Source organism: Scophthalmus maximus, chromosome 11, assembly GCF_022379125.1.
Source record: "Scophthalmus maximus strain ysfricsl-2021 chromosome 11, ASM2237912v1, whole genome shotgun sequence".
Lineage (NCBI taxonomy): Eukaryota > Metazoa > Chordata > Actinopteri > Pleuronectiformes > Scophthalmidae > Scophthalmus > Scophthalmus maximus.
In genome coordinates this window covers 7,726,894-7,752,196 of record NC_061525.1, presented here as the reverse complement: position 1 = coordinate 7,752,196, position 25,303 = coordinate 7,726,894, and the positions used below count along the sequence as shown (strand labels likewise).

The 25,303-nt window shown below is 42.9% G+C and overlaps 1 protein-coding gene across 4 annotated transcripts in view; it reads left to right on the top strand.

Moving 5' to 3' along the window:
* Positions 1–25,303, top strand: part of fndc3a (fibronectin type III domain containing 3A) — a 44,666-nt gene that overhangs the window by 8,340 nt on the left and 11,023 nt on the right. For 2 of the 4 annotated variants that reach the window (XM_035623868.2, XM_035623867.2), the window contains exons 4-16: positions 5,719–5,794; positions 17,543–17,619; positions 17,728–17,974; positions 18,195–18,494; positions 19,295–19,353; positions 20,541–20,707; positions 20,828–20,887; positions 20,980–21,118; positions 21,840–21,893; positions 21,983–22,107; positions 22,312–22,486; positions 23,069–23,155; positions 24,763–24,901. In XM_035623868.2, coding sequence (XP_035479761.2) covers positions 5,719–5,794; positions 17,543–17,619; positions 17,728–17,974; positions 18,195–18,494; positions 19,295–19,353; positions 20,541–20,707; positions 20,828–20,887; positions 20,980–21,118; positions 21,840–21,893; positions 21,983–22,107; positions 22,312–22,486; positions 23,069–23,155; positions 24,763–24,901 — 1,705 coding nt within the window. Of the gene's footprint in view, positions 1–3,167; positions 3,798–4,151; positions 4,284–5,718; positions 5,795–17,542; positions 17,620–17,727; positions 17,975–18,194; positions 18,495–19,294; positions 19,354–20,540; positions 20,708–20,827; positions 20,888–20,979; positions 21,119–21,839; positions 21,894–21,982; positions 22,108–22,311; positions 22,487–23,068; positions 23,156–24,762; positions 24,902–25,303 lie in introns of those variants that run through there. The other 2 variants (XM_035623869.2, XM_035623864.2) reach the window with 2 other exon arrangements.

The following is a 25,303-nucleotide window of genomic DNA, read 5'->3' as shown; positions in this document are numbered from 1 at the left end:
AGAAGTACAAAGTGTCCTCACTGTGATGAGGTTTCGCCACAAGGAGTACCGAACTTCACAAGTCTGGGCTCTGTGGTTGAGGATCCAGATGGAAGGTACTCTGAATCTTTTGGCCTGAGCCAAAAGATTCTGTGGTCCGTTTTAACAAAAAATAAATACTCAAACTGTAGTGGAAATCTTTGTATCAGGACTACCACTGACTATCGCCTATCTAAAACCAGCTCCACTGGGAAGCATGGTGATTGTAGCATCAGACTGTTACAGGGATCAAGACCAGAGGCAAGAGCCAAATAAGGCAAATTCTTGGGTAAAATCCTCTAGCCATTGACATCCTTATTCATTTGGAAACTGATTGGTATTAAGCAGGACAGTGATCCTAACTGCACTAAGACTATGACTCTGTGCTTCAATAACATTTTGCGTTTGTTCTGATAAATACAAATAACAGAGTATCTCCTTTGTGATATGATATTGCGAAGAAGATAACACATTTTTACATGGACGTGCATTAAAAGATCTTTCCCTGCCTGTTTCAATCCCGCTATCCCCTCATGCAACAATTCTCAGGGACTACGGAGGGTGGGAAATCATCAAATTGCCTCGATTTTATAATTGCACACTTATCAGCTGAAGGGAGACAGTGTTAGTGCCTGGCTAGTTCCAACACTGGCAGGATTTTCCCTGTGTCATTTGGCTCCCGTTTCCTGTACACCCAGCTGCTGTGTCACATCAACGCACAGCAAACAATTAAGAGGAACAAATAGTGAGAAACCTGAACTGAGTCACCAACGGCCGAGAAACGTCAGAGCTAACAGCCATGAACGCACGGAGCGGCCCATTCTCCTGGGTAATAAAACACAGCAGTGGCCACCAGTGTGACAGTGTGTACTAATTGATCCGCGCTCCCACAGGGCTTGTTCAAGGACATAAATCTTTAAAGTGGTGGGAACAAGATAAATATCTTTTGTGTCTTTCGGACAAACTTCTATGAATTAATCCCTGTTCCCCTTCTTTTAATGCATGGTTTCATCCACCCAGTGCTCTGTTAAAAAAAGATCATCCATGTTGTGAATGTGACTAGGAAGCCATTGTACATTGCATTGTCTAGTCATCTGTGTTAATAGTAACCTTTGCAGTATCCCAGCACTGTTTATGAGGCTTATCCACTGCTGCGACGTCTCGCAAAAGGAAAAGTCAAACCTCCTCTGTCATTTGGAAAGGCACTGCGTTAGCCAATCATTTATATACAAGTGACAAGCAGGGCACTTTCCTCCAACTGGACTTAACAGATGTTATTTCACTGTGTCACTTGGAACATGAAACAACACACACCCCTTAACACAGGCCCTTGTTTTGTTTTAGCTCAGAGTCACTGTCTGACTGCATGTGTCACAAGGTTAATTGTGACTGACAGGTGCCTCAGGAAAGTAGAGCTATCAGAATAGGAACCCTAGTATTCTCAAAATTTGCTAATATTTCACTGTTGCACATTTTCCCAGCAGTGGTTGACATTTTTTTTGTCTCTATTTTAGAAAACAAAAAATGTTTGGGGCCAAATGTAGACAATGCTGCTGAAAAACTGAGAGAACCAGAGGTTTTGCTTCTGTTGACTGTCTGACATCAATGTAACATTATGAGGCAATTCCTCATAGTGAAGACACATTTTTTTTGTATTTATGTTTATGTATGAAAATGCGTAACAATATCTTAGTAACCTGTCCAAAAACACTTATCACCGCACACTATTATGTAATTTTATCTTTGAAAGGGAAAAACAACCTAACATTTGGGCCTAGACCTTGTTCTTAATACCCGGCTGTTGATGCAAATTGTTGTTGATTGTCTGCCTCTATTGTTGCAGTGAATATGTGGGGGAAAGGCAACAAGTGTTAAAAAAGGTGCTTACTCTTTCATTGGTACTGCATTGTGTTTCTTGTTTTGCAAGAGTTAAGATGGTATCATTTTTTTTATTACTTTGTTAATTTGGTTGCTGAGGCTGCGGAATGCTATCCGAACTGTCTGTAGTTCTATAAATAGAATCTCTGGAGTTGATGTTCCAAATTCTTTGCTTTGGTTTTCTGTCACTATCAAATTAGATAGCATTTTTTCATTATTATTATTTAAAATAAAATTTGAATCAAACCAAAGGGGGCGCTATCAAAATTTCACTTGGTGCATGAAAAAACATCAAAAAAATAAACCCAGCAACTTAAATTCACTATATTGTCAACATAACCAAGACAAAAGATGCCCAACACTCTTCTTCTAAAATACATTTTACTTGGTGTTTCTCTAAATACATCCCAATTCATAGGCCTATTGCATTAGGGCAGTGATCCTTTCTGCTTGCTGATTTACTTATCAAATTCCATAAATCCAGCTTCTTTTATTTCATAGAGTAAAACGAAGCAGAGGGTTTCAATTTGTGGAGGATTTTGGATGTACCCGGTGTGCAGCAGTATCAGTGACGCACGGTATGTTAACTTGGCACATGCTGATCGAGTGATCAACACTGTCACTTTAAGGACTGATCCGTTGAAATTAATGGGGACAGATGTTACAGAAGCGGTGAATAGTCGCAGCAAGCCCTTTTTATTGTGTCGCTGCACAAATAGTGTCTCTGTTTTGACTGTCGAGCGAGCTGCTTTATGATCTTTGGAGACAGTAGAGAACTTGAGGCTGCAATTGTCGCCAGCATTTGGAGCCTCAAGTTCTCTACTGTCTCCAAAGATCACAAAGCAGCTCGCTCGACAGTCAAAACAGAGACACTATTTGTGCAGCGACACAATAAACAGGGCTTGCTGCGACTATTCACCGCTTCATCTCCTCTCGCATCGATCAAAGCATTCGGAGAGGGTGTATGTCATGTCGCGGTGTGAATGGGAGAGGGAGCGAGAGAGTGTATGAGGGGGAGGGAGAGAAAGGGAGGGAGGGAGAGGGACTGTAGCGTAGTCGTGTGTGTCAGCCCTCAGATGCTGCGTGGGTCGCTCAGCTCCCTCACGCCATTGTTGTTGTTGTTGTTAAAAAAGAAAAAAGGAAAGAACAAAGGACTCCCCACGCCATGGAACCCTTATACCACTGTCGTCGGCTCAGCTGTGCTATGATCACACCCTGATGGAATGCTATTGAAATTAAGTATTAAGGAGCGCAGCAGGCATTAACTGAGCCGGCACAGGCACACAGTCAGTGACACAGGCAAGAAGGAAAACTGAACAGCAAACTGAGGCACCATCCAAAGTCCCTCTCCGTTTTGGTCTCGTTTTCTTGGGTTCGTTCGCCTCCCTTTACGGAGAGTGGCCACTGCTGATCAGGTTTCAGTCCCTTCTCTGAAGGTTTTTAGCACGGATATCGCTGTGGCTTATTTGTTGAAGGGGTTGCTGTGGATACTGACGGCAGGGGAGGCTGCACTGGAGCTAGAGGATAGAGTGAACGAGCCGCCTGCTGCAGAGAGTGCCGCTATGGAGCAGATGAGGCTGAACCAGGCGAGGCAAACATGAGATTCACGCCGCACTTTCTGTGAAGGCTACATCCAGCGCAAGAGACAGAGCCCCATATGCTTGCAGAGCTCCTGCTGCACGCCACGTTACTTGCCAGCATTTTCTTTGCGCAGAGAGTTGATGGAAGCGGAGGGTGTAAAGAATCAGCCCAGCCAGATGTGTTAGCTTCGCCGGTCATGTGATTTCTCATGAGGGTTGGGTGAAGTGGTGGAGGGTCTGGTAGACCCTGGAGCATCTTTTCCTTTCGCTGTGACTGCGTGAATAGCGGCGCCTGAATGAGAACAAGCAATGCGGGCAACAGTAAGTAGCGGTCCGATCTTTTGCAAGCAAGATTTCCTTCCTTTTGGTTTCATTAACATGCAGTGAATGGCACAGTATGGATTTCAAATGTAACTTTCAGTGTAAAGATCAAATTGGAAAAGACAGAATTGATTCTAGGAGCGGTGTCTTCCTCACACAGAAGGGGGTGGAAAACAAACATATACATGCACCCGACTGAGAAGTGCCTAGACTTTGATTCAATCAGACCTCCCCTGCCCCCACCACCCCAACCCCCCTCACCATCTACACTTGCTGCTGACGCTGCTTGTGTGGGTGTGTAGGAACATATGCGCGTCTGTCCGTGTGTGGCAGTCAAAGGGCTCGTTCCTCTCCCTGCCGAGCACATGAATGGGAGCAGTGTCAGAGATGGAGTTGCTGATGATTTCTGTGCTTGAAGAGAGCCGTGGCCAAAGCCCTTTGCCAGAGGAGTGTAGATTCTATGACAGCGACTTCCACAAGAGTGAGGTAACTGGTGCTCACACACGGTTTATGTGTGTCGTCTCGGCATTTTATAAGATAAATTCAGAGACTGATGAGTTGGAGATAATTTGGAGGATTTTATCGAGACTAGCTGACTAGTTGATGAAAGTGAATAAGAAAAGAAAATAGTGAGTGAAAAGCTGTTGAATGGTTTGAATCGCTTATTTCTTCGACAAAAATGCACCTTTTTTGTTAGCCTTCAGTTCTGATGCTTAAGAAGGACTCAGTGTAAGGTTGCAGCATATACCTGTTAATATTCAACATGAGGAACTCTGATGAAGATGAAGATAGCTTAGAGCTGTTAGGATAATGGTTAAAGCTTGAAAATGCATATAAAGCTTTTGAGTAGGTCGTTTTTTAACTTTGAATTTTACTACGAGGTATGGGCAGTTGGGTTTTAATTGGAAATAATGACACAATCAATACGTTCAGACATAGAGGCTAATTTGTATATTTTTAGTTTTTGTTATGTCAAAAGCCTGTTTTGTCGAATTGGCAACATCTGTTGAATATTCCTGGAGTATAGGTTATTATAGGTTATATAGGTTATTCCTGTTTATTATGTCTACTTTAAAATTGGGAAAATTACATTGACTTTGGTAAATAATCACTTTTGGAAAAGATAAAGGTAAAGTTACACCAGGCCCAGGTTAAATTTTATTTTATCAGAATAATCTAAAGTTTAGTAGCTGTTTCCATATATTGTTGTGGAAGACACTCAACTCATGGGGTTTAACCACAATTAGATGTTGAATCCAAACTATTATTTTTCTCTCTTGTTCCAGTTATTGGTTCATTTACCAAGTCGGTAATATGATTTGTAGAAACAAAACAAACTTATGATTTCACATTTGAAGTCAATTTGAAGATGTACCGGTATTTGTTATTATATTTATTATGTGGCTTTTTCACAATCAAACCAAGATACTTTGGATGATTTAGCTTGAATATGGCACCGAGAGTTGATCTAGAATGAGTTTGTGTGTCACATTAATCGATTAAATTATCTATGTATCACAGTTGTTGGTACATCACATTTACTGCCCCATATGAAAAAATAAATCTACAGAAATTGTTATTTTTAGCAGTTTAATTCCTGTGTGTCCCCCCAGCTGCATAGTCTGCTGCACATATTTTAAGCAGGTTGAAGCCCTTGTACTAACAGCAGTTTTGGTTCTAATTGATACTGTGTTTCTTTTGCTCATATATGGCTCTGCCAATGTCAACTACATATCAGTTTTAACACCAACCACCATCATTGCTACTGCTTTTGTACACGGGAGAGCCATGGAGGAGAATGTGTGAACATGCCAACATGTTGAGTTGTCCATGTACAAAATGCTTGAATGAGCTAGTTACTGTAGAACAAGTGTAAACCTTAACTAAGATTGTCAAATGAGTCCTCTGCGTTTCTCCACAGGTAATCCTGGTGCAGGTAAACCCAGGTGAGGCCTTCACTATACGACGAGAGGATGGTCAGTTTCAGTGTATCACAGGTAAGAAAGATGCTTTGTTGTTACATGCATTTCCTTTCAGTGTGATTCTCGATTTGAATGCATTAAGTCAAAAAATTCAGTTGTAAAAAGAGGAGGTTCAAAATCGAACTCCTATAACTTATTCGTACAAGAAAAGATTGTGAATTTCTGCCAAGTGACACAAAAAACACAACACACAATGAAAAGAAATTTATCCCACCACAGCTTCATTATATTACGAACATTTTTAACTGACCATAAAGGATCTTTAACTTTGTCTTTGCACCATTGCTTCATAGTAGAGCTATGTGCAGCACTCTTTGTCGTCGTCCCCTCTCTCTCTGTCACACTCACCTACTCACTCCTTCCCTCACAGAAGTCCAGCTACTGACGGTGTCCCCTTAAAATATCCATAACGTGGCATTCACCTGACAAAAGTATACAGTTCTCGGCAGCAAGCATATTGTCTATGTGTTGTCGTCCCCCCATGACCGGTATTGTGCTTGTGTGGTACAGACTCTGGCAAAAAACACATTTCCCCTTTGTGTATTTTTCATTGAAAATTAAATGCAAATAGGACCACTCCCACTAAAATCGTGACTTGTATTGCAACCGCAAAAGCAACAAGACACTATGTTAACCGAGTTTCATTCAAGGGCATTTTCTTAATATGAAGACTGTGAAATGAGGAACAATTTATTCATTGGGAAAGCACCTTTGCAAAGCAGAGATTCAATGAGAGTAGACGTACTCATATTTCAGTTTCAGGGCATTGTGACGGCAAGAAAAACGCCTTCTTGGCTTAAAATCTTAACGGGCCGCAGGAAATCTTGGTAATGCAGTTACAGAAGTGAATATCACTGTGTGAGTAACATTTTCCGAATATTGAGGTATATCACAATAATATGTGAGTCAGTAAATGAGAAATATCATATATAAATATTATCAAACCGATGTTCAGTGCAATTATTTTTTCTGCTGTTACGCATAACATCAGTCAATTCTTCACACGTTATTCAAGAATCAAGATGTTTATTATAAAACAGGTTATACGAGTATAATACTGTGAAAAAACTTTTGCAGCTCCGTTGTAGCCAAAATTAAGTAAAATGACGGAACAGTAATAATGAGAAGATTAACTTATAGAATAGAATAAAATGTGTATTTACAAAAAAGCATACCATGTATGATCTAAGGATACTCATTATGAATACATGTTAAATACAATATGTAAAATGTAACACGTAAAACAAAAACTCAAAAAAAATACTGTCTTGACTAAAAATCTGCTGAGAATCAGTTAATGCGGGCAATTAATATGGTCATCTGTAAGAATACACAGCCATACACATGGATTGTGTTTAAAGAAGGGGACAAACTAGAGCAGAATTGTTGTTTTTTTTACTGTTCATTCATGCGTGGGTTATTAAAATGTACGTCAGCATGTATTTTCTCCCCCTCTTAAATGTACTCGCAAAAAATCTATGTGCACATAGATAATTATGACAAATCAGAAAGCTTTTAAATTCTGTTATTAACCCCTACAAAAATTGTCATCCAACTATGACATTGCAAACAGCTCTTTCAGCTAACAAGAAATGTAATTTAAAGAAGTGTAGATCATAATAGATGATATTCTGATGGACAGAGCTAATTTTTGCTTCAGCCCCTTTATTTTCAACAGTCAGCTTCACCCAAACTCATTCAGCTTTTTGTGCTGTGGAAAAGGGAACGGGGGAGGGGTTGACCAGGATGCATTGACGTATTTTTATTGAAACGATGACAGGATGTCACTCACGTCTTAATAGCTTTCAGGTTGCTTAATGACATAATTGCATCAGATGTTTTTAGTCAATATAGAGAATAGTACAGCTGCTACAGCAACCAGGGGTTTGAGTCTCAAGGCAGCTCCCGTGTCCATTAGCTACTGTTCAATTTTCAAATGATTATCAATGAGTCTTGATGCATTCCTTGGGATTAGAATTGATTTTTTATTTGAAACAACTGTTAAACTAAATGTTGTTTCTAGAGCAGCAACGGTGAAGTTTACATCAGCAAAGTCACTGTATACTCTCAATGTCTCACTGGAAACGAGTATAAAATGACGGTGAAATAAATGAGAAAAAAAAAATCAGTCGGTCCTCCTCCATCTGCTGCTGGTGTGATTCACTGTTTGCAGGTACCACTGACTGTCGAGACGGGAGGGGCTGCAACTGCAAATTTAATATTCATGGAAAACTAAGATAGACTGGCTACATATAATTTTTATTTTATGTTGTGCAAAACAGATTGCTATTACCTCTCCAAGCATGTTCAGACAAAACAGACGGAGATGCCACTTTTCCACTCTTTTTCTTCTTCACCTCAAGTGATGCTGAGTTCACACTAGACAAATTAAGCCCGATTTTCCTCTCCCTGACAAATTCTGGAGCTCGCGCAAATCGGAGAAAAAACCAGCGTAAAATCAGGGCTTGCTAATCGGCACTCAATCGCTATGTGTGAACTACCAATGACGAGATCAAAGTGACTCACCGAGGCCTGGCCAACGCCTGCCAGATATCTAGCAGGCTAAATATCTGGACACGTCGGGGAACCCAACTGTAGTGTGAGCTGTGAAACCTGGAAGCCCAGGGGAGGAGCTGTAGTGCAACAACACACTTCACCAATATTCTCCGCCTTGCTGTGTTTCTGAACAAATCACAGCGCAGACTATTTGCGTTATTTCTCGTTGTCGACACACAGAGCTTCCGCTCATGCTACTTCCTGTTTCTGACCTTTCAACATAAGAGTATTCTGCAATATCTTGAACACCACAGTTTCTCAATGACGCGTTTCTTATCGTGAAAGGGACAGACAATTCCTGGTTTGCGTGTATGGCGTATTTTCTCGTCTCACTTCTCGCGTGTGTTTTCGTGACAAAATGTAGTTTGGACACATTTCTCCTGGTGACGGATCTTGTCGTGTGTGAACCCCTGTTGCCAATGTGTCACGTAGTGTGAATAAGCACAATGACTGCACGGTGCAGCGAACTAACGAATTTGAAAATTGTGTAGTGTGCCTGAGGCATAAGACGTTACCTTACCTCCACGTGGTTCACTGATGCCTACCATGAATCAGATCATCTTGTGGAAGAGAATTCTCATTCTTTTTCCCCCTCTTTACATTCGGCTAAGATGCTTTGGGGAAAAAAACACTAAGTTTTATAATGCTTAAAAGAATCCTGAAATGTACAGCACAGTCTTGCATAATTTCAAAAACTGGGTTCAAATTTACAGTTAGTGACTTTTCTGCCTCAAGACATTATCTTTCAAGATGCGGCTCAGAATCGAGAAATTTCCACGCCTCTAATAACGACACACAAACTTTTCTGTCAGACCCAAGGAAAAGCAACAAAATGCACCATAACGGCAACAACTAGGCTTATGCGCATCTTGGGCCTAAAAAAAAAAATCCTCCTTCTGCTATTCTGTTTAGTTTGACTGGTGATAAAAATAACCGTGTACCAATATATTATCAAAACAATGTGAAATAAAGATGCTAAAATTACAGTGTCTTGGTAGAGGGGGTGGACGGTGTTGCAGTAAGATTTGTTACACCTTCTTATTTGTCCCCATGCCTGTCATTTCCTTTTCCCTCACTTGTTGGTGATTGTGTTGGCTTTCTGACAGCAACAATGAAGTCTGGCTCCAACACGTCGCTGACATTGTGAACAGAAGACAGCTGGAGTAGTTGTAGGAGGTAGAGCTCTGGGCCCATAATTGTTAACGATTATGATCAAATGTAGTTGCTCAGGAAAACATTGATCTGAAAATAATTTGTTATGTTTATGGCTTACTCCGTCGACACCACTTACATTTCTGTGAGCTCGCAGCCACCGTTTTTATACCCCCTCTCGTATTTTCAATTTATTTTTGATAAAGAAAAATAAAGGTTGTCAGCATAATTATAGGTTTGTGAGTGAATAATGTTTGATAGTTCACAGCTCAACATTTTAGCATGAATCCAAGTGCTCACTATCTCACTGTTGAACTGCTCAGGCATTTCTTGTCTGTAGACTTTGACTTTGCTTTGTGATATATACGAATGACGACAGGACAATAGGCCTGTGCAATAGGCCTCAGGCACCCAGGTTCGATGACAATGGAGCAGATGCAGTGATATAAAGTGATGCTGCCCAGGCAGGAAGCCATCATACAGTTTACTCACACTGGGGCTCTTCTCCCTACTCCTGCCTGACTGAGCTACCCCAACGGCCCCCCATTACTAGCTGAGTAAACGCTCTTAATGGGGTGCGAGCATACATAGTCTCTCCATCAGAGGAGAAACAAAGAGCTGAGAGAGGTGCCACATAGATCAGTGTGTCTGCTACTAACTGGCCTGTCACAGGGTGCGCTCATCTCCCTGTGACGTGAATAGAGGGATGACTCACCGCTTGCCGTGCAAGGAGGGAGGAAGAGGAGTGCGGGCGAGCATGCATGCATGTATGCGCATGTGGTGGTTGGGTGCTTTGATTTGTTGTGTGTTTCGCAACAGCACACTGTCCCTGTTCACTTGTGTGTTGTGCCCTCACCTCAAACCGTAGTATGTACTGACAGGTACCGTATGACTCGGTTACAAAACCAGTCCTGCTGTACCTGTCAGTACATACTAACCATTTGTGTATTCAATCGTGTATTTTTAGCAGTTGGATGTGCGTAAGAGCGTCGTTTAATACAAAGAGTCATTCTTGTAAAGTGCAGTTTATAAAAGGCTTTTCTTTTTTATTTATATCCACCTTAGAGGAGGGGCACTAATCAGAGTGGCCATTTAGCAACTTCTTGCCCGCTTTCCTCCTTGCCATAATAGGAGTTCAGCATGTGAGTGGACATGCCCTCATAGCTTCAGCCCAGAGCTCACAGGGTCGGCCTTTCTCAGCAATTGCCACTGGAGATTTGAAGGCTATATCACTGGCACCAAGCAGTACAACAGGCTTGGTAACTGATGACGCAAGTCGGCATCAGGACCATTGGGTTGATTAGATCCACTTCTTTATCTGACTTAGCATGCCGGTGATTCACATCACTTTGGATGATTCAGTCTCTGGTTGATGGCTGACACTGTCTAGTTCCACTGGGCTTATTGAGCCTGATCTAGATGTGCTTTCTCCCACAAAAACCAAGGCAGCCATTCTGGCATCCCAACCGGGAGCTGGAGACTGCGTGCGTGCGTGCGTGCGTGCGTGCGTGCGTGCGTGCGTGCGTGTGTGTGTGTGTGTGTGTGTGTCCAGTGTTCTCTGGCTTTACTCCCTGTTAGATTTATTACAGATACTGGTTGGTCAGCCAGCCCATCTGTCTTCTTGTCCCTCCTCTCTGATGCCATAGCTGTGAAACTCCTCATGTTGTTCCTGATTGTGCAGCAGATGTGCTTAGTCTATTTTCTATCTGAGGGACTTTGGGCTGTCATGTCCCCTCAGCCTGAAACTGAGCAGCCAGGATGTGCACTGCTGAACATCTGATTTGACTGTGTAGTGAGGGGGTAATCCATATTGTCAATGCACTAGTATAGTCTGAGAAATCCTCTGTAACTTACTTTTAGAGAGCTCTCCTGCTGCAATAGACGTTTTCTTTAATTTGTCTGTTCAAGGCAAATTTGAGTTTTTTGGACCGTGTGCGCACAGCACAGAGTGAAGCATTCACCTTATTGGGATTGGTCTGGTTCTTCTTTGTTCTGTCCAACTATGCTAGAAGACAAAATTAGTTTGTATCTGATCTGTACAGCCAATGCACAAGTCTTATGTTTTTCTTTTATGTGGATTGAATCCTGAAAACAATCCTGAGAGATGTTACTTTGCCAAAAGAGCCATAAACTAGAGCCTGATCAATACAGAATTTTGGGGGCCTGCTGATATTGGGGGGACAAAATTGTGATAAAATTGTGATACAAATACATTGGCCGAGATAGCTAACCCAATTTGTGTCATCATCAAACTTTTCTGCCAAAGAAATGTAATTGAGGCTGGATATTAAAAAGAAAACAAATTCAACAAAATATATAGAATTTGAAGAAAATCAACATTCATTTTGCGGTATAATCTAAACATAAATGCACATCTTTCTGCATTTTTTATTCAGACAGATATCGGCAAACATAAACACAAACAGTGATATGTCTGCCAAAGGCTCATACTAGTGGTCTGGTTCCACCACAAACCCAGGCAGGGACGTTTTACGACAAACGTTAACACTGACCTGATGAGACGGTGGGGAAGGAGGAGTCTGTTTATCCTAGCACAGCTAGCACAAGCAAGGGGGCTATTAGTGGCTAAGACTTATTTTTTTTCATATTTCTCTTCCTAACTAACTGCCAAGGTAAGGCAACTGGGCAGTAACAAAAGACCCTTGGTGTTTAATGAAATATCTATTTGAAAGTAAGTAATGCTTCCATCGCATCGCACAAAATCAAATTACATCAAATTGTTATATGTTAAAAAAAAATCCTCCCTGTATCGTTTCGTGGCCCATGTACCTATACATATTGGATCATCTTATAAGGGAGAGACGCACACTCAGAGCAGCTACACTATAAAAATATCGGCATCGGCTTCCCAAAACCATATCCGTTCTTTATTCATCCAGACGCTCGTTGCATTCTTTGACAGTCTGTCTCTCCCCCTCTCTGTTCACAATTCCCACTTGTCTATTTTCTTATCCTACGTAGCTGTGGGCAGTGAGCGGGCAGCAAGGACACAACGTCACGGAACAGTTTTGTACTCGGGACAAGTGGCAAAACGTATTGCGCTGACAGTGGTCGGTCAATTATTTTAACTGTGAGAACGCAGCATATAAAATTGCATGTGCTTGCATGATCAAATCCATTAGGACTAAAACCATGTGCACAATTGTGGTGTGGCTGGATGTTTCCTCACCCCCAGCACCCTCTGCCAAACACATCTCACAACATATGGTTCACATATTTGGGCTGCAAGCATCAGACACATACGCCACATTAGCACAATCTTTTTTATGCTCATTGCCTCCCCCACCTAACTCCAAGGACATGTACACAGACGTGTGAGTGTGGACGCGCGCACACACAGGCACCGTTCATTCACAGCTTATGCAGTGAGTAGCTCTATGAAGGACTGAGCTTGTGACTCATTCTCCCATTGCTGCATTGATACACACGGAGAGGGAGAAGAGGTATAGATGATGAGGGGCATTCAAAAAAGTCAGGGGTGAAAAGTCCAAAGCCAGGTGATTTCATATCCACTCATCATTTGTTTAATATGATCAATATAACTGGGTTTGGGAAGTTAACTCCCCGTCAAAGCAGGAGACAGTGAGTTCATATTCTGAACTGAGCAAAAAAAAGAATCTTGCCCCCGTGGTCACGGCCCTTCTCTTGTTCTGGGTTCGTCTGGCTGAGAGCAGCAGCAGCGTGTGATGTTCTGTAATAAGCACAGGCTTGAAGGTTACCGATTCCCTCCCCTCCTCTAAACGTCACTCACACTGGTGGGATTACAAGAACCGCGCAGGACTCAGAGCCTTGAGATATCAGGAATTCAGGCAAAGTCCACTGACAGCCGAAAGAAAAATAGCCGTTCTAATTAAATTGTTCCAGTGTTTACTGTACAGCTTTTTCCCTCAGGCTCCAGGTTTGCACAGTGATCAATAGACACTGCCCATTTCCTCTTTTTCCTCTCGCTTCCCTCCTCCATCTGCCTGGATAGGTGGTGGCTGGATGCTAACAGGCGTGTTGTAGAGTGGCAGCCTGGTCATGGCTTCATATTGTTTGAATACAATATTACACTAATACACTCTTAGCTGATGGTAGATCTTTCATCCATCCGAGACACATATGCCATGCAAAAAGACAACTATTTGCCATAGACTCATCACAAAAAAAATCACAGTATATAGGGTTTTAACCCAGATTTTGTTTTTGTTTTATTGACAGTAATTATAAGTAGCCTCTTTCCCTTGATTGGTTGTAATTATTAACCTCTGTCAGCCAGCCCGCTTGCCTTCCCTTGCCTATCCTCTTTGTGGATGGAGACAATTTATTAGCTCTGATTAATAATCTCGCCCGCTCCATCTTTACAGGCTCACAGTTCATCATGTTACCATTGAGAGCTCATCAAGGGCTCCCGTATGACACCACGCCGTCTATCTTTCTGCCTCTGTCTTGCTCATACCCTCTCCAGCTTTGTGCCTTTCTTATTGTTTTCTTCTCTTTTTTTTTTCACGCCCTTGTCTTAATCCAGCCAGCTGCTGTCTAGCCTGTTTTCCCTGCTTCTTATTTATTCTCCGTATCTAATTGAGGGCTTATTTGTACATCTGATTAAAGCTGGCAGTTTGTTGCTGCCAAAGTTCCCCCTGTTTGCACTTTGCCTTAGAAGACCCATGTAAAGTCCCACTCAAGTCTTGTTTTTATGATCCATTTGCAGAGGAAACAGTACATCTGTGTGAGTATTTTATGTGTGTGGACACGTCTGGCCTTTTGATGAGTCTCTCTCTCTACGCTTTTTCACCCAAACAATTATCTCTATCTCCGCGCCCTAACCTCCAGCCGCCTCTTGACTCACACGAGTGCACCAGTTAAGAGTTTAAGATGCTGTTGGCCTGCCACAGGAGGCAGGGAGGCAAACAGGGGTTATGTGATGTTGACGGGAGACGAAGGTGCTCCAGTAGTGTTACCTTGCCTCTGTTTATTCGGCCAGAATGGGCAGCTTGTTTGGGGCTATTCTTGGCTCAGTGGCAGCCTGCTGTTTTGTGGAGGAGGACCGATGTTTTTCCCGTGGCTGCTTCCTCTGGAAGGTTGGCACTCCACAGCCACGTCAGCACAACCAATGCTCCAGTTGACTCAGGGGGGGAGGGGGAGAGGGATGTGGCCTTTTCTATCTGATCTCTGTCAGCACTCGTGCGTCAGTCTGATGTAAAAGAGTGGGTGCCCCCCTCCCCCTCCCTCCTGGTTCTCCACCCTACCTCTCTTCTCTCTTTTTCCTTCTCTTTCTCGCTCTCTTAGATGTGTGCGCCCTCCCTAACCTTGGGATTTCTACTGGTCTCCTTCTCCCTATGCTCTTAATGAGGTTCATCAAATTCCCTACTAGTCGGCATCATCTGTAATAACTGGAGTTGCCTTCTGTGCTGCTCAGATGAAGCCTAGCTTCAAAAAAAAAAAAATATGGAGAATTTCACAAATTGATCCACGAGCTTCATCAGGATGATGGGAGGTTCAAAACTTATTTCACAATAGATAAAGATCAGTTTGACATTAATCAGGGAAAAGTAGGCTCAAATATTAAAAAACAGAGCTTTTTTTCTGTGGCAGGGATTCCTCCGAAAAACAGGCGCATCGCAACAAATTCGGCAGCCCACCATAATCTTATTTGTCCTGCCGGGATCCGAAAATGTTTAACACTTTTCATAGTAACGTAAAAGATGTTTTGCCCTTTTGCGTCATTGCTGTGTGCAGCGCTCTTTGCACCGCTGTCGCTTACACTGCCTCTCTCTTCCTCTCACCATATCAGTGGTCCATCAGAACTGCCCTCAGCAGGCAGGCAAAAATTCGCATAACATTAGCAGATACAGATTCTGTCGCGTTGCGCGTTGCCGCAACAAGCATATAGTCCTCAGCAGTCAAAAAGCTGCTTTCGTTTGTGAGAGGGCTTGACCCGCGTCTCCGTTGAAAAAATTGAATCCGAGCACGCAAAAATAAGCTACATCCTCATGCAGGTGCACAAGAGCACCTGGCTTGAGCTCGACATACTCTATTAGTCTTAAAAGTGAGTGGCGCTAATCATACACACTTTCAACTCCCACTTAGGAGACATTTAAATCTGAAACCAATGGGTTCTGTGCCTGTGTGGCTGCCTTCATTTAGACTGAGATCTCCCACATTTCATGAAAAGGTTTAGAAATTCACAGCTAGATGGGGAAATGACTCTCTGCCTATTACTCTGATGGCTCTTTGTCCTTTTGATTTCAGTTTAAAAGCGCTCCCTGCGATCTGTCTTGTCCAGTGAGGTTTATTAGCAGGTAGACTAATGCAGTATATTCCCAATGACTTTTTTAAACCAAGACACTACAGCCCTCTCATGACACTTTTGGGAAATATCTATTTGGCTAATAAATTTAGAAATGTGCATGTTTTCACATGCTTAAAATTATCCACTCTAATTAATCCAAGCCTGTGCCAACATGACCCCTCTTAAATGGTTTAACTTCTTTTAAAATAGATTGGATGAATAATGGCCAGTTATAAAGCAGACTGGTGAATATATGTGAAAATAATGTTATTTTGTTTGTTGTAGTTGGGGAGTAGGGTCCAAGAGGATTCATATACTGTATCAGAACATTTTCAATAAATTAGTTTAAGGTTGGTGAACCTGACGAAATGGCAGGTTTGCGTATGTCAATGCTCACTTGTAGCCGCTCTCCCCTGAGAGTTGGAGCCCGGACTTCAGCATCTGAGTGGGTGGTGCCAGGGGTCAGAAGTGGGAGGTTTCAGTGAATCATTTCACAGGCCAGCTCCTGTAGTCACGGGCCCATTATGGCTGGCCATTTAGAAGGGCCTTCTATCTGCATACACCAGCTTTGACAAAATGATGGAAAACTCTTCCTCAAGCAGGCCGCAGGGAGGCCAGTGTGAGTTGTGGATCATTTTTACCTCCTGTATGACATCTGTTGTCCGGGCCCTGGTGCTTACGCCTTAAATTTGGTAAGAAGAGAAATATGTGAACGAGTAAACTTGGCACGGGTCCCTTCCTCTCTTTCTCTCGAATAAGCTTTACTGCTGAGCTGTCACTTCTCTGAGCTGAGCTAAGCCGCTGGACTGGCCCATACAACAGAGCCACCCAGGAAAACTTTGTTGTTCCTCAGCACTTTTGTAAAGTGGTCTTCTTGCATTTGCCTTTTCTTACGCATAGATATTTAAAGAAATGGAATAGTCCTTGAAAATGCCGCTTATGTGGGGATTTTCACCCCCTTACCAAGATTACATTACAGGCTCTAGTGAAAACCTGCCAAAGTGTAATATACTAAAGGTGGTAACGGCAGGAGTGATTATGGTTGTTTAGGGTTACAGAAGTAAAAGTTCATTTTAGTATCTGCTTAGAACATCTTTGACTCTGAGAGTCACTTTCATGGCTTGGGTGGACAGTGCAAAAATATATGATAAGCTACTGTAATGAAATAAATCTCTTTGTTTACAAACATAAACACAAGAGGAGAAGTCAACATAACCTCAGGAAAATGTCCGGACATTTCCCTGAAGCTTGCCTTTCACATACGACGGAACACAGCAGGAGATTGTTTCATTCAGACGCATTCAAAGCAACAAGAACAGAAAATGTCCGAACTTCATTGCATGTCTGAAAGCACCGTAGGGTTTAGAGTCAATTGCTGTACCAGACTGACAGAAAAAGTATTTGTAACCGATTGCTTTAACATAAACCCATAGTCACATTTATAATTCAAGCAGCTACTCTGGTTAGCCACATTGGGGCAAACTTTCAAATGTTGGTGTGAGCTTAGAAAGTTGCTTACTTTATGTTTGTGCATTTGTATTTGTGCAAGGTACAATTTCTGATGCAGGTAAATTGCAAATCGGGTTTGGTACGAACACATTTGTCAGCTGTTGAGCGCTGGCTTGGGTTTTAATGAATCCAGGCAGTCGGGCTGAAATTTCAGCCCTGTTCGCTGCTGTAACACTCTCAAGACGTTTACCACCGATGAAACAGCTGTTTGCCCTGAGGGAAAATGTTTGATGTTGCTGCTTTCTTCTACACAGGTCCTGCTCAGGTTCCCATGATGTCTCCAAATGGTTCAGTGCCTCCAATCTATGTGCCTCCTGGATACATTTCGCAGGTATTCATCCTCCACCACACCCAGCCCAGTGTGTCTGACTGGCATCTTGTTGAACTCCAGATTTGAGTCCATATCTTCATTCTGCGCTCTCGTTTTGTCCCCTCTTAGATCATTGAAGAGAACGGAGTGCGGCGGGTTCTGGTTTTACCTCAGCAGCCAGAGTTCCACCCAGGGGGCCACTCCCCTCTCCACCACCCTCCACCTCCACCCCATGCCCACCTGCCTGCCTTCATCCCGCACCCTGCTATGATGCCCCCACCACCCCACCTGTACCCAGGCATGGCGGGTGGCGTGGGCGACATGAGTTCTCAATACATCTCCCAGTACCATCCAGCTCATATCTACTCAGAGCAGGGTGAGTTGGAGCAAGTAGTGTGTGGACTGTATTGTTATATTGAGATGTAACCTGTTATTAAGACCTGAGTCAAAATGTTAAATCCTTCAGTTTCTGAATCTGACTATTGCCCTGTTGTGTCTGTATGTCTTTCTCATAGCAACCTCTGAGTTTGCCATTTTCATTGTTATTTTATGTGTGCGAGTACAAACTCACAAGTGTTGTCCTTATGTTCCTTCAGGCTCTACAGATTCTCACTCCCAACACGGACGCCCGCCGTTTGTCCACAGAGACGACAGAACGAGCAAAACCTACGAGCGTCTGCAGAAGAAATTGAAAGAGCGTCACGGAGGTGGAGGAGGAGGGCAGGTGAAGGAAAGCCCTCCCCTTTCGCCGCATAAGACTTGCAGTAGCCCCCCGACGGCGGACATTCACAATGGCGTCGGAGGGAAAGGGCTGGAGGTGGAGCAGGAGCTGCTTAGCCATGCAGTGGCCGGCCCCGACAAGCAGGCAGGCAGGGGGAAAAATGGCGAGTCAGGAGGTAAGGAGGTTTAAAGGGTATAGGTTTGTCAAAATGTATAATTTGGTTTGGCACAGAGAATTTTGCGGATGTTAGGAGTGCGCCAAGGTGTGTTTTGGTACTTAGGCCGAGAAGTGCCTCATTAGATGCGGCAGCTGGTGGCAGTGAAGGACCAACACGGCCAACATTATTCTTGATTACATGAAGTCTGACTGATCATTAATCATGGAGTTTAACACCTGGCAACACCAGTGCATATTTAAGGAATTACTTTCAACTTTGAAAGTGGGGGAAAAAAAATAATTTCACCTCATGACGTCATGCAGACATTTAAGAATCCTGAATTATGAGCAACCTACCACTAAAAACGCATTAGAATGAACCATCGTTTTTCCCCCCCTCACTTTTGATAATTCCTCAAGAAGGGGGATGACGTTGTTGCACTAAAGATGAGCAGACAATTGTAGACATAGTCCTTCTTGTCCTGCTATAGTTTTATAATGAACCCAAACAGTTTTTACACACGAGCGAACCGAATGCTCTTGCATGCTAACATATCGGACAGATGGTGCAAAGTTACACCCATGACTACACTTCACTACATAAGCACACAAACACGATGTTCAGAGATGCTACAGTAAAAAGATGGGTATCACAGTACGCACAAAATCCAGCAGATACAAGTGCAGGCAGAGTTATTACCTATAACTGGGGCATGACGGATTTTTATATGATTTCTTTTGAAATTATTTATTTTGTCTTCATTAAATTAACAAGGTGATATTGTGGTATTTTCTACCTATATTTATTTCTCTCCTCAGAGCTTGACGAGGAAGCTCGGGCCCTGCAAGCACTGTTGAGCACTATCACTAAACCAGTGGTTAGTATTCACTTCTGCTGTCTTTATCTTTTTTTTCCTCTCCTTCCATCCAATTAATTCAATTTGCATGATTTTATGTGACTATTAGTGCTGTGTTCATGAAAACTTGTAATGATGCAAATGTAGTGCACCATTAAACATTCTATTAACATCCATAATGAATTCTTGCTGACAACTCGCTAATAGAGTCAGACCTGCTGACTAGCATCCATGTGGGTATTTCTATTCCCAAATGTGCCTCTAAACAACTGTGCTAGCAGTTACTAAAAGGTTTGAGCTTTGCTTAGAAAGAAGTACTGATTTTTAACTGAACACTTTCCAAGCTGCCTCCTCTGCATGGCACTATGCTTGATGGCACGTAGAAAACCGCTTATACTAGGTAATGTATTCGACTTATAAATAATCAGATAGAAATACACACATTGACAAAAGTCACAGTGACTGTATCCTTTGAAATGACCTTTGAAAAACCCTGGTTACGATATCCATAGCGGTGCACATAAATGAAAAGGAGAATTGCTGTTTTACCAGCAGCCGAGTGGGAATCGGTAGTAGTAGAAATAAAATGTCCTTGACCTCATATAAGATGGATTTGTCACACACAGTCACTAAGGTCAGAAAACCTTGTAAAACTATCAAAACCAGTGTATTGAAGAGATGACGGATACAGTTAAGTGTGGGTGTCTAATACGTGGAAGGATCGGCTTCAGTGGAAACCATTTTCCCCCCGTCCATTCTGCCACACTGGCCTCTTTAAAGGACTTAGAATTGAACTGTAGGGAAGTAAAGTAGTAAGGCCTTCTTTAATGGGGCAGCACCTTCTTCCCTCTCCCCAGGGCCGAGGGGAGGAGGAGTCGCAGACTTGACCTGATTGAGTTCTTCCACCTATGAATCCCCCCTGCAGTGTAGCTCAGGCTATTTTTAAACCTCCTCAAAACAGAATGAAAAATCTTTGGGTTGCTCAGCAGATCCCTACCGAGTGGCATGAACTTGAATATTTTCATCCTCCTCTTTTTCCCCTTCCAAGCGGTTAGACTTTTGTGAGACGGGACCCTGTGTGGACATGGGTTCTGAATAGTAAAATTTGGCAGGTTGTGTGGTTAGATAAGTAGAAGCCTTCTTTCCACATTCAGGTTTGATGGTGTTCTGTAGACTTGATAATGACCCATGAAACTTTCACATAATAGGTGTCGGACGTCCAGGCCAAAGTAGTGGTAGTGAGCTGGAGTGCACCCTCCAGACCAGAGAGCGACGGCAGCAGTGTGCAGGACAGCTGCTGCCCCCCGGAGACCTTCGGCTACGAAGTCTCCGTCTCGTTAAGCGGCAAAGATGGGAAGTACAACGTCATGTATTGGTGAGCACAAGGAGCAAGATGAAGTTCAACACCAAATGTGATTTTGCACATTGACAGTTATTCAAAACGTTACTTAAGAAGGATTTTTTTCCCGTTGTTGTTGTTGTTGCTTTAATGCAGTGGGGACGAACTAAGTGCTACTTTAGAAGACCTTCGACCAGCAACAGAGTATCACATCAGGTTGGTGTAGCCCTTCAGCCGCTTTTGTTTCAAACTACAGTGTTCAAACGCAGAGAAACATCTTGTAACTGCTGTGTTTGTCCTCTCCTCAGGGTCCAGGCCATGTGTAACTGTTTACAGGGAAGCCCGTCGGAGGCTGTGAGCTTCACCACTTTAAGCTGTGAGCCGGATCCTCCCAATGCTCCCAGGAAGGCCAGCGGGACCAAGAACACACTGGTTCTCCAGTGGAAGGTAAAAACAGGCGGCTGATCAATGGAATCGGGACTCGGGGCGGAGGTTGGGGGCTAGTGGCAACAGAATGTAATCTGACATTGAAGCAACATAGATTAGCCAAATATGGAGACCATGGTCTCATTTATGTACAGCAATTTCTTTGGCTTTAGGGGTTACTATAACATACTTAATACAAAAAAAGATCTCTTGCCCTATTGGGTTAAAGACTTAAAGGCGACCCGATAAAAACAACTTAAACTGGCTTGAAGAAGGAGAAAAGGTGATCCAGAAACAATCTCCCCTTTCTCAACATTTGTGTGCTTAGATCCCTGTCAGCGTGTTGCTTAATCCTCAGTGGCTCCACTAAAAGAGAGTGGCTGCACAGGTCACCTCCCAGGTGTGAATGAAAATGCGCGAGGGGTTTAGAGAGGCGCCTCGAGAACAACACACGCACTCGCTGAGTTAATGAAACCGTTTAGCGGTGCTGAAGATTGCTTCTTTGCAATTAGTGGCCGTTATAGGAGATATTTAGCTTTTGAAAGAAAGATGTCTGCATCTAAGCCGTCTAATAACTTACTACACTTGTGTGTTGGTGATCTGCTTCAGTTTGACTATGACATGTCTTCACTTTGTGTGCATGCAATAACTGGGAATTTATGTATGTATAGGTAATATGTTTAGTTTTCTATTTTTATCTTATTAAATTATCCAAATAAAACTGTGTGCGCTTCATGTACAGGCTCCTTGTGACAATGGTTCCAAAATCCAAAACTACATTCTTCAATGGGATGAGGTAATTTTTCTTTCTTTTTTTCAACCCCACTCCCATGTTTCACATGCAACTGAGATTTCGAGTGGAACTAAAGACTTTGTTCTCTGAAGGGGAAGGGCACTGGGATTTACGAACAGTGCTACTATGGACTTCAGAAGCAGTACAGAGTGACCAAGCTCTCACCGGCTTCCAGATATTCCTTCCGCCTTGCAGCCAAAAATGACATGGGTGTCAGGTAGGCGCCCTCTGTGCCACTTCACTTCCTGGATTGCACCCTCCTCGTTGTCCATTTCTATGTTACCGTTTCTTCCATTTGCTGTCTCCATCTGTGTGCACTTGTGTGTGTCTCTCTCTCACTTTGTCTCTCCTATCTTTTTTCTCCCATTCTCTCCCATCCTCTGTCTGTCTCTCTCTCTCTCTCTCTCTGTGCCCTCCCCAGCGAGTTTAGTGAAGTGGTGGACCTGTTCACCTCATGCAGTGTGCCATTGCCACCCTTCCCTCCAGAGCTGGAGAAGGCGGGGGTGACCTGGCTGTGTCTGAAGTGGCAGAGACCCACCAGCTCGCCAAAGGAGGATGACATCTTCTATATTTTGGAGATGGAGGAGGAAGGCTCGGTAAGATTAAAAAAAGAAAAGAAAAAAATTCAACTGATTGAAATGCACAAATATCTGCAAAAAAATGTATGTTTCCCCTCTATGTAAATTACCTTCTGCCCTTGGATGGCCAATACTCTACAGTATAGGCACTGTACTGCCAGGTGTATCTTTGACTGTTTGAGGGCATTAAATATGGACAGCATTAACAACACTATTATACACAATTATAATCAATGAATAATAAACGTCAATTTTCCTGGTTGATATGCACCCTCACACAGCTACTTAGAGTATTAATGTCTACTGTTATTCATTTCGACCCATAGCCAAAAGAAAAATTCATATTCACCTCTTACTTTTTGCAATACTTTCAACAGTTTGCTCTAAAAGTTGTGTCATTCATAGCGACTGTCACCTCTGCCTGCACCATCTCACGCAGACATAGGGCCTCCCAGGGAAATAAAAAAATAAGTTCCTCTATCCCCTGTAGCCGTGTGTCCCTCGCAGACCACTTTGTTTTCTGCGCTACAATGGCTGTCTTGTAGGTCATTGCTCACCTGGTTGTTTTATTTGTCCCGCTGTCATTCGTCTCTGTCCCAGGGATATGGCTTCCAGCCAAGCTACGACGGCGACGAGCTCTCCTGCACAGTCAGGAATCTCCACAGGAGCACCAAATACAAGTTTAGGGTAAGAAAAGTGCTGTGATGTCAAAGCTGGTGATCCACGTGTTTAATTAAAATGCATTCAAGTGTGTATGTGTGGAGGGGACAGGCTACATGCAGGGGAGTGCAGAGGTCCACAGTGGCCCAATGACTCATTCATTTTTAGCAGGGCGGTGGGCAATTGACATGAAGGGTCAGTATAAAACACTTCCACTTGATGGAGATAGATTTGTATGCAATTTCTGTCATTTTTTTTTACACTGCTTTTATTTGAAACCTTCAAACAAAATCTGATTTTCACAGCTTTGCTCCTCAGTCATAGAATCAGCTGCGGGCAGATTTGTAAATGTGTTGAAAATCTTACATTTGTCTTTGTAAAAGCTGCTCGGCGTAATATCTCTGCAATGTTCGCAGAATTTCCGATGTAGAAAATGCCCAACGCATTAATGATGGATCTATTTAATTATTTTAGAAGCTTTTTTGAGAAAAAGACCAGCCCTACTCCTGGAAATTTGATTCTAACACTGCCGGGATTAGTGTTTAATCCCCATTAAGGCCATTCATGCTAAACACATATGCAGTCATAATACTCTAAGGCACTTAAGATAAATGCATCTTGAGGTTCTCAGGTCTGCCTGCTGCTGGCAGCCTCAAAGGGCCGTCAGACTGAGTGTAAGCCAACTTGTTCAATGTATAATATTGTATAATTATGTATTACAACTGAAAAAAAAGAATTGCCTTTTAAAGGATATGGCTGGTAATGTCTATATTTTTCTTATTGTCAGCAAATCTCATGGAAAGACCAAAACAAAAAATAAATTCAGGGCTCTGCAGAATCCGCCAAGACCTCACCGAGTCCGCAGCCGGTCTCTTACTTTTGCTGTTGAAGAAAGCTACAACAAACAACACCACAAAAGAGTCATGGATGGCACTGCACTAGAGTATAAACAACTACCTTGTTCATAGTCAGTTTGGATAAATAGCTTTGCTTTATTCTGAAATTACTGCGTCAAAATTGCTATCTGTCCAGCACTTAAGAACATGAAATCATATGAATTAATAAATGCATAGACTAATAAAAGAACCACTTTGCTTTGCTCACATAGTCAAAATATTCTGCACCACTGCATCCTTAAACACAATTATCACAAGTTATTGTGTTAGACAAAGACACCGCCATATGCCCAAATGAAAGGTCCATTAGTCACCCTCAAGACTCCCTCCCTCCCTCATGTCCAATTATCCAGCTGTGCAGCGTGAGCAGAGGCTGGGTGCTGTGCAAGTTTGTCTCCGTACAGTATGCAGATGAGCTGCACTCTGCAGGCCCGAAGAAATTTTCACATAACTGCAGATGTGCCATACTGAAATGCAAATGCCACTAAAGCTTTATGGTCTCATTGTTTTTATCGCAACGCTTGTGGGGTCTAAACAGATTTGTTGGGGAAAGAATCTGTGGATTTAAGGAGCTAAATCTTTTTGATAGCGTGGTATTAATCCGGAGCCATTTTAGGTGTTGCACTCCCCGTGTGTCTCTGATCCCTTCATTTACAGTCTAGTTAGTGCACTAACCACTCACTGCCTGACAGGGGCAATACGGCTCCTCACTGCTTGTGTTCATGTACTTTTCTCCAGGTGGCGGCATACAACTCAGAAGGCAAGAGTAACCCTAGCCAGTTGGTGGAGTTCATCACGATCCCAGACAGACCCAGCAGTCCCTGCAGACCTGTCATCAGAGGAAGAGTCCTGCCCAACAGCTTCAAGATGGCGTGGGGTGAGCTTTTCCTATTCCTGATATCTGCCTTCTCTTGTGAAGAAAAGTCTGACATGGCAAGGCGAGGTCACGCTGAGGCTTCTCTGTGAGCTCTGCCTCATCGCAGATGAATCTGCCAGAGACGGATGACATTCCTAATAGTTTGTACAATAGATGACTGACAGTTCTCTCCTTCTTTCAGACATCAGAGTCCCTCCTCTACCTCAGCTGGACAAACACATCACTCACTGCCGTACTCGCTCTATACTCCAGTTTTCAGAATACATTTTTAAAAAATGTCTGCAGATTGTCAAATTCCTCTCCATGTCCAGTAGAATTTTTAGTTTTTGAAGACATTTAAGGGGTGAAAAATGCCGCATCATTGGCAAATCCTGCTTCATGTTCATTGATATTTCCCACTCA